Source organism: Mya arenaria, chromosome 16 (genome assembly GCF_026914265.1).
Source record: "Mya arenaria isolate MELC-2E11 chromosome 16, ASM2691426v1".
In the NCBI taxonomy this organism is placed as follows: domain Eukaryota; kingdom Metazoa; phylum Mollusca; class Bivalvia; order Myida; family Myidae; genus Mya; species Mya arenaria.
In genome coordinates this window covers 38,794,331-38,804,650 of record NC_069137.1, presented here as the reverse complement: position 1 = coordinate 38,804,650, position 10,320 = coordinate 38,794,331, and the positions used below count along the sequence as shown (strand labels likewise).

The 10,320-nt window shown below is 34.3% G+C and overlaps 1 protein-coding gene across 1 annotated transcript; it reads right to left on the bottom strand.

The window, feature by feature from the left end:
• Positions 1 to 544: 544 nt before the first annotated feature.
• Positions 545 to 5,042, bottom strand: LOC128221618 (U6 snRNA-associated Sm-like protein LSm7; the record flags this gene model as incomplete). The annotated part of the gene is made up of 3 exons (XM_052930223.1): positions 545 to 2,268; positions 3,958 to 4,029; positions 4,925 to 5,042. Coding segments are annotated over 3 exons (330 nt in total), but the record flags the coding sequence as incomplete, so codon positions are not given.
• Between the last annotated feature and the right edge of the window lie 5,278 nt (positions 5,043 to 10,320).

The window sequence follows — 10,320 nt, the reverse complement described above, 5'->3', positions numbered from 1 at the left end:
GGCCAAGACCCTTGGTAATTTCTGTATATACTTTTTTATAGTTGGGAGCCCATGTATAAAGTTTCAATCCAATATGTTAAGTATTTGCTGAGATATTGACTTATGCGCACTTACATGCAAACCTTATACAGAATTTCTAAGTCGAATTATACAGAGCAATAATTTGCATTATAAGCAAAACAAAGTGATTTTACTTGATTAAGTAGATTGGATGCTTGGGAACACATGCGTAGTGAAGATTCAATGCAAAACATGGTGTATTTGCTGAGATATTGACTTAAATGTTGTTAGATGCAAAAACCAGATTTCAAAGTCGAATAATAAAGGTCCATTATTTGCAATATAATCCAGATAGAGTTATGTCACTTGATTAATAAAGAAGGTTTGGTGGTTGGGAACACTTGTATTGAGTTCCAATGCAGTACATTTGCTGAGATATTGACCTAAATGTACATACATGCAAAACCATAACCTAGATGTGAGGCCAGCCTAGGTTGAGTAGTACAGCTCTCCTTATTCTTCAAATAGTAAAGCTTAAAATCTATAGTTTTTCAGTTAATTTAATCATTATAATATGCAAAGTTAAAATTGGCAACACTCAAAGAAGAAAATGGAAAGTTTCCTTCCAAAATGAAGATGATTTGCATTAATTTATTAAAATATTTGTCCTAAGTACTTTCAATAGGTATGATTCATTCATATGGCATAAATATAAACATTGCTTCATTATAATTTGTCATATACTTTTAATACACATAACACTTCTTTTCACCATTTTGAAATTAAGTTTGAAGATTAAATATGAACACATACAAGAACCAATAGATTCCTACTAGTGTTTGTTGTTTATCAATACTGTCTTCCTTGGCCTGAAAAGAGTCTGACAGACTGTCAACCTAAAACATCTAGGAGTTGTGGGTCTGATTCACTAGGGTTTTGAGTCTGAGTTTCAGACTCAGGCTCCGGAAACTGAATTCTTAAATGATTCAAAATATTGATACAGGAACTACTATTGACAACAGATGTGTGTCTGAGTGTAGAACCGACTATTTGTAACACATGCATCTTTTTTTCTGTCTTTGGTCCTATAATAGTATTTTTACAACAAAATTTAGCTTTTCTGAGTCAGAGTCTCAAATTCAGACCCAGAACGTTCGTGAATACCAGCCCAGGGGCAGTGATTATGAACAGTCTCAAGTCTGAGTTCAGACTCAAGATTCATTATCGCAAAACTTCATTTCATTGTAACTTTCCTTCTATCAGAGTATTGATGGTAAAATTTGTTGAAATATACTAATATTTGAATGTTTTACCTTTATTTACATACATTTTTGTAAAAGAAATGAAATAAATATGATTGTTTGTTCCTTTATAAAAATGCTTTTCTGAGTCTGAGTCTAGACTTAGACTTGAGACTGTTCGGAATCATGGCCCCAGGACTAAACAAGTCTCGAATTAAGTATCACACCTGCATTGAAAGCACCTAGTCTTATCTAGACTATGTTTATTGTTACAGTTTGGACACAGTAATGAATAAATTGAAGCACATGATATATAAATCCTTATAGTTCATATGAAATTCAATGTAGAAAGTTGGTTAAATACGCCAGCTTTCAGCAATGTTTTGTTATATTCAATTCACAGACAACCATATAATTGTCTCAAAGTCATTCAAACAAATTTTAACCATAAAATCCACTTAAATTATGAACTTTATAGTTTTTTTTATAAGTCATTCAAAACAATGTTAACATGTTGGATCCACTCAAATTAAGTGTCAAACTATTTCAAAACAAAATTAACATGAATCCACTCAAATTAAGTGTCAAACTATTTCAAAACAAAATTAACATGAATCTACTCAAATTAAGTGTTAAACTATTTCAAAACAAAATTAACATGAATCCACTCAAATTAAGCACTTTAAAAACACAATTTTAACAATTATGCACTTCATAGCCTCAAAGTCCTCCATAACAAAATTACCATGTATCGTTTCGAATCAAGCGTTTCACAATTTCCAATTCTTTTAACACAATTTCTATAACACAATGTTTCCTATAATCCTGAGTCAAATAGATAAACTCAGGCCATGGCTCATCCACACAATATATTCTGCCCTAAATGTTCACCCCTCCTGCTGAATGAAAGGATTTGCGATTGCCTCCATACCGTCTGATGGGCATATCAACACAACTGAAGTCCCTCTACACACAACCAGCCCCAGGCTTCTGGTGTCTTCTGTGAGTTTGTATGGATCATCAGGGTCTAAACTGTAATATAGATGGTATTACATTACATGTATAGCCATATAGAACATTTGTTATAATAGCCATTTAGAGGATTTTAAATAATAGCCATATATACATCTAGGGGATTTAACAAAATAGCTTTAAAGAAGATATTGCAATCTTAGCTACATTTGTACATAAAAGCCATATAAAAAATACCACATAACTATAAACAGCCATACATGGGGATATTACAAAATAGCACATAAAGAGGATATTACAAAATAGCACATAAAGAGGATATTACATAATAGCCATATAGAGGATATTACATAATAGCCATATAGAGGATATTACATAATAGCCATATAGAGGATATTACATAATAGCCATATAGAGGATATTACATCATAGCCATATAGAGGATATTACATAATAGCCATATAGAGGATATTACATAATAGCCATATAGAGGATATTACATAATAGCCATATAGAGGATATTACATAATAGCCATATAGAGGATATTACATAATAGCCATATAGAGGATATTACATAATAGCCATATAGAGGATATTACATAATAGCCATATAGAGGACATTACATAATAGCCATATAGAGGACATTACATAATAGCCATATAGAGGACATTACATAATTGCCATATAGAAGATTTTTTATAACACCAATATAGAGGATTTTACATAATAGCCACAAAGAGGATTTTACAAAATAGCAATAAACACGGTATAAGAAACCCCATTCAGAGGATATTACATAATAGCCATATAGAGAATAAAACATAATAGCCATACAGAGGATTTTAAATACTAGCCATATATAGGATATAACATAATAGCCATATAGCGGATTTTTCATTATAGCCATGGATATAAAGGATATAACATCAATAATATCGATGGTCTCACTTCAAAATGCCGAAGCAGCATTTTTTTACGGAAATTTTTACATCACTCAAATCATATATACGAGCCCCATCTTACTAAAAAATGCCGAGTAAATAGTCCACTGAGAAAATGGTGTTGTGTCATGTGATCAAAATGTCGAGCAGAGAAGAAAAAATGCAGAACCTTCAGAAATTGTCGAGAATTGTAACTGTGGCATTTTGTAAAAAGGACTAAATACAAAAAAATTACCACTGAAAACATAGGATTTTGTAGCTTCGACATTTCGATATACTAGCACATGTACAAACTTTAGAAGCATTGAATTATCATGGCTATAAATCCACGTAATCGATCAAGTGAATTTTAAATCAAATGCAACACCTATTGTCTGTGGATTGACTTCCTACAAAACAGCTAACATCAGCTAGTTGGCATATACTTTGGCGTATCAATAGGATCTAACTACTGAAAAGGCGGGCTTTCAAAAGACCAAGTAAATCGTAGATTTAAAGCATGCTTGCAATGATATTATAGAAGAGCCTTAACCAACTTTTCGAAACCGCAGTTGGGGCAGTAAAAAATGTCATTGCGATTGCACCTTATTTATTAATTCAACAGATTGAGGAGTATGTTTTGCTAAGGCTTTATTGAAAACAGTAGTGTAATATGACTTTATGTCAAAACTTATGATTGCAACATTGTGACCATTAGAATAACCAGCAAGTATACTACATAAAACTATAAACCATGATTAAAAACATAAAAACATATTTTTGAGGTATTGAGAAGGCCTGGTAATGGAATAGCATACATACCTCGCAAGAATTCTGTAGTGTCGTCTAACACAAGATTCAGGAGAGGATCAAAACCCTTCAAAATTCCACTGGCTGAAAAATGAATGTAAAATAGGAAGATTATTTACAAACTTTGGTGAAAATAGGCTGCTTATCTGCACTCCAAAAGGAGACTAACTCAACATTTATTAAGATCAGTTATTGACCTTGCTTGTGGAAGTGCATACTGTCCCTGGCAGCGTGTGTATATCAAGTTTACTTTGAATATCAGAAATGAGTTTGAGTTAAGGCTGAGGTTAAAGTCTTTGCATGCTCACACTGCTTATGGGGAAGACAACGATACCAAGACTGACAATACCTTAACTGATTTTCTTCTTTCTTCTTACATGTAAGTTAGGAAGTTAAAAGCCTTTTGTATTTCTTAATCAACAAATACCGACAGCCTCTGATATATTGTCAGTCCGAAAGAAAATTTGCCTGTCTGATAATTTCTGTTTGTTTTGTTCCAAAGGATAAGATCATTGTTTGGAACATTTGGAACTATCCTTTAAAACATTCCAATGTTCATGATAAAAGTTTATCATTTTTAGCATTTCAAATCATCGCGCGATATATATACACAGTAGTAAACATTATTTGGTAATGTATTGCAAAGGGAGGCAAATGCTGCATGGCGTTTGACTTAGTGCGGTACGCATTCTGACATCTACACTACCGGAAAACAACATTGGTTTCGTAAACAAATGGTTATTTAACAATATCATTGAAAAAAATCGTGATTTTCTGTTAAACAAAATAAATCATTCTTACTTTTAAGCAGTGTTTGATTATCATTATTGATAAAGATTAAATCTTCATAATTTTTTACATCTGGCCGTGAAAACTGTCGGTCAGACGGACCGACCCCATCACAAATATAGTTGGACCAAGTCAAAATTTACCAGTCAGGACCATTGCAATGTCTGTAATATAAGAAAACACTGCTCACCCTCCCTTCCACCACTAAACTTGACCCTGATAGCCTTTTCCAGATATTTGGAGAGATCGAGAATGGTTTCCTTTTTCTTCTTTTCTTTGTCACCACCACCACCTCTATCTCCCTGAAATAGTCAAGTAACATATAGATCTGATCTAAGAAATAAATGTATGCTTTTAAAAATGCTTTCAATGTCAATACTTTTGTTCTTATTCTATATTTATGCGTTTCTCAACACTTTCTTTGTGTATGTTGTATGCAAAGTTAAAAACCATTCTTCGCCTTTGTTATATGCGTAACTCTATTTCTATGTTGTATGCGTTTCATACAGAGCCAACTTTCTTCCAGTGGCATAGGGAGCGGCACAGCAGCAACAAAAATGCGCGTTAAGGGAACTTTGTTTAACACTTGGATATTCATTTCGTTCCCTAAACGCCACAAGTCGACTGATTCATACCATGTAAAACCATTTTCTTCAACTGTAACTGCACAATACTTAACACTTCATAAAAGCGAATACCTTTCTCTTATTACACTTAAGTGTTTCATGAAACACTAATTCAAATTGACTTCTGTCAACAAAGTATAGCCATTTTAGCACTAGGTGCTCTTTAACTTTTTCCCTCAATATACTTTGCGCTGGGATCTGTCACTCTTGGCTAGGAAAAAAAACAAGTGGGATATGGATATGGATGCGCAGAGTTGCCAAATCATAAATTGTCAAAGACTCTGAAGCGGCTGTTTATATGGACTACAGGTAGATTATGCCTCTTCATTCATTTTCATCGTCTGCTGGTTGTACGATTCAGCTTCGGTTACATCTATCCATAGAGACAAGACCACTGCTGTCATGTCGCCTATTATTGTGATTCTTGCCATGGTTCTAAAGCTCAGAAAGTTGATTAGAACTCCATGCTCGTTTCTGGCAGTAGTCACAGCAGTGGGTAGTTTACTATCAACATCAAGGAAACTTCTTAAAAATTTGGTACGCAAACTTTAACGTAAAATCTAAGTAGAAAAGGGGAATAATTTTGTTAAAATGCTTGAAAGAGTTACCTCATCCTATGTACAGGTTTGGGGCATGATGGTGAACAAGCGTGCAAAGTTGCAAAGCCATATGTCATTGGACTTTGAAAATATTTGAGGTGGTACACAGACTTTAACGTAAATTCTAAGTAGAAAAAGGTGAATAATTTTGTCAAAATGCTTGATAGAGTTACCTCCTCCTGTGTACAGGTTTGGGGCATGATGCTGAACAAGCGTGCAAAGTTTCAAAGCCAGTTATCAATGGACTTTGAAAATATTTGAGGTGGTACGCAAATTTTAACGCAAACTCTAAGTAGAAAAAGGGGAATAATTTTGTCAAAATGCTTGATACAGTTACCACCTCCTGTGTACAGGTTTGGGGCATAATGGTAAACAAGCGTGCAAAGTTTCAAAGACATATGTCAATGGAATTTGAAAATATTTGAGGTGGTACGCAAACTTTAACGTAAATCTTAAGTAGAAAAAGTGGAATAATTTGTCAAAATGCTTGATAGAGTTACCTGATCATGTGTACATGCTGGGGACCTGATGGTGAACAAGTGTGAAAAGTTTCAAAGCCATATGTCAATGGAGTTTGAAAATATTTGAGGTGGTACGCAAACTTTAACATAAGTGGTTACGCCGACGCAAACGCCGACGCCGACGCTCGGGTGACTAGGAGAGCTCACCTTATTCTTCGAAAAGTCGAGCTAAAAATGACATAGAGTCAAACTAAAATGCTTCAACTACTCAAATTTATGCTTTTTATGGTCCACTGATATACAAAGGTTGAACAAGTTGTTTTGAGTGATCATGTGTTTATAGACACCACTATATGCCAAATTATTTGCTTCCGGGACAAATGGCGCAGCAAAGGAAATGGCAAAAAAACACACCAAAACTGAGAGACTCATGACAACTGCTAGTGTTTTCATGTATGAGGTGGCTACATGATGTAGAAAATGCAGTGATAGCATTATTATGCCCTGTTTTAATTTTTGTTTGCTTTAAGTATCTGTCCTGAAGGCTAAGATTTGACTTACGATTAAGAGTACAGCATTTTACCATTGCCTATAAGTTGCTTATTTACACCTGATTTGCTATAAATCTTACTCTTTGGAATCATTTACACACAAAAAAGTACTACAAAGTTGACTTACATCTTCATTCTTCTGAACTATTGGATTCAGAGCTGCAACTCTTGGATCTGGATTGCAGGACCACTGCCAAGGGCGAAAAGCCGCAGCAAACTGGAGCTTATTGGCACATCATCATCTGCAAACAATACACACAATCACTGTTTGACACAGAATAAAAATCTCCTTCTACTGTTAAAGTATGAACAATGCCTGTAAACACTCATTTGAGGCATACAACATTTTATGTAGGCATTATGCCTACACAAAATGCTGTATGCCTCAAAATGGAATTCCATCACTAGACCATGTTTTGGTTCTTATCCTTGAAAATACTTCTGTGGCTTCAGCATCCAGGCTGGCTATAGAAATGAACAATAAATTTAAGTGTTTTTAAAGCTGCACTCTCACAGATTGAACGTTTTGACACAATTTTATTAAATATTTGTCGGGAGATTCGAAACAGAAAAAATAAAAAATCTTTTTGGTGCCAATCTGGTGTACAGTCCCTTTAAGGCATTTTAAGTGTATTTAGGTTTAAATGCATAAAGGGAAAAGGCTCTTCTCTCAATGAAACCTGTTCACTTTTTATTGCTTTTGCCTTCAGAAATGTTTTTCAATGTATAAACTTCATATAAATGAATAATATATATTCATGAATGATTGACAGTATAAATGAATGAAAAGTAGCAATATTTCCTTTGATAGGGATCTCATTGTGTTGCTGTGATTGTTTAAGTAGATGTTTTTCTTGTTCATTAGCTAAAAATCATATGTAAACTAAATAAAACATCATTCTGCATCATATGTGTAGTAAAGTTTGATACTGGTTTGCAATTAAAGTAATATTTGCTTAACCAGGTGGCATGGATGCATTCTGAAGTACATTAAAAAGTTTGAAATTTGTGCTAATCTCACATATCCCGTTTACAAGTAATTTACACTGATATCAGATTGTACTATACTATAGACACACAAGTTCTTTATGACCAAACATATTGCTTTTGAGCATTTGTACACTGTATGTACATGACTTTTTTATTGTGTGTGTCATGTTTCTTTGCCCCAATTTATGGAAATATTTTATTTATAACAGGTTGAAGCTATTTAAGTCGGTTATGCACTTGTGTATACAGTCTTTACCGTCATTGCCATAAACTTCTTTCAGACGGCAATGGGTCTGAGGCATCTCATCTAGACCTTTTTCTTAATAACAAGCAGGAATTTTGACACAATGGCTATTTATAACAAACTTGACCGTGAGATTGGGTCTGAGCAAGCTAGTACAGCTTGACCTACCATTTTGGTAAAAAGTTACTAAATGGCGAGTTGAAAAAACGGAGTTGCATCTAATTTTTTAAGGTGCAGGTCTTAGAAAAGGCATAACGGTCTAAATAAAGAGGTGCAGTCGTATATATTAAAGAGGTGCACCTCCATTTTAAATTAAGAGGTTCAATTGTATTTATGAAAGAGATGCACCTCCATTTTAAAGTTTTAAAATATATTTAGACCAGCACATATGATTATAGAGGTGCACATCTCTCAACCAGCGTGTTGATAATTGAAAGGTGTTCCCATCCTTTGATCTCAGTCAAAACATCTCACGCATCCATGGTTGTGCCTCACAGACATCCTATCCATCTTTTCAGTAACAATATCTCACTGAGCCATAGCGATTTCTAAACTGGTCAACCGCATGTCATACATAAGTTTATGAAATTGATACTTTCATTTGATGATTTACTGAAAAGTGTTTTTTTACCAAATAATCATACCTCTTACATATATATGCGACAAGCTCTGCTATGTGTACCGGTGTAATCTATGGTCGTAATAAAATCGGTAATCCAACAGGAACAAATTCTTCGTAATTTTTATCCGATCACCAATTATCAACAATCTATAATAACAACTACTGGAGAATGAACTGTCCCAATAGTGACCTTCGTTTAGAATAGTAAACAATGCGTATGAATATCTTTAAAAAGCAAGTGAACAAATTATACATCTCCGACAATCTATATAATATGTTTTATTTGTCTTTGTGTGTTTACCAAAGTATTCAAAGTAATTGTTTATAAGCAAACTTTGAACTATTTTAATAATTAGTTGGGCGCTATTTCGCATCTCATAGTTACAATTTTCATGAGACTGTTTTCTTTCGGTGTCGTCACGCTCTGCTGGAAGTTTGGTGTCCGGCTTGCACGCGCTCAATATGGTTTATGAACAGAAAAATACTGGTTCCATTACCTTAGCGTCTTTTTTTCAGGCTTTAGTGGTTGCAGTTTTGGAAGAAAGTAGTGCTAATTGTAAATGCGCGTACATGTAGCCATATTAAGGCTATGCCGAGCTTCGCTCGGTTTAGAGCCCGTATTATTTTTATTTTTATTAGCACAAATTTACATTGTTTTCTGGTCTATTATTGGTAGGGTGATGGTAATGGTTGCAGGCGCAATCAGTGAGTTTGGCGCTCCTCAGAAAGCTTGCAACTTGGGATCATTTTTTTTCGAGGAAATGTACGCATTCCAAATATTACTGGTTCATCCGCCTTGTCCATATTTAAAATTATTTTTAACACAGAAAGTTCTGTGTAGATATGCAGATACCTATTTTATAATATAAATGCCAATGTTCGAATGTTATTGCGTGCACAGACCTACCATGAATATATAATTTAATCATTAACAAAGTTGTAAAGCGAACTGTTTTGGTAGTTGGGTTGTTCCATTTTGTAAAACAAAACTGTCTATGCAGGTGTCCGTTATGCTCAAAGCCCTACCTCACCGGCCCTTTACCTTGTTTTAACTACCATAGCATCTGTGCTTGATGCTAAAACGTTTGTATATATATATATATAAACACAATTACAGTATGTTTGTGATCAAAGATGCAAAATAGGATATACAACAAACAAAAAAGTTCTTCCCTACCATTTTGCAATTGCAAAAATGTTTTTGTTGGCCAATTAGTTCACCGTGAACATTGGTTTGAAGAATTTTGTGCAAAAAGATGGCTCGGTTTGCACAAGATAGTACGAGACTTGTTACAGCACAACTGTGCAATGACGTATAAGGTACCACACCATATATGGGGTACATACAGCATACGAGAGTAACATTCACTATGGCTTGGGGGTTTACATGATGTATGCTTAACGTACCTGATGTGTGAAATAAATAGAAGTGTATGTGTAACATACAGCATATGTGAGGTACATACAGCAGTTAATTTTAGTATGGCGTAGTA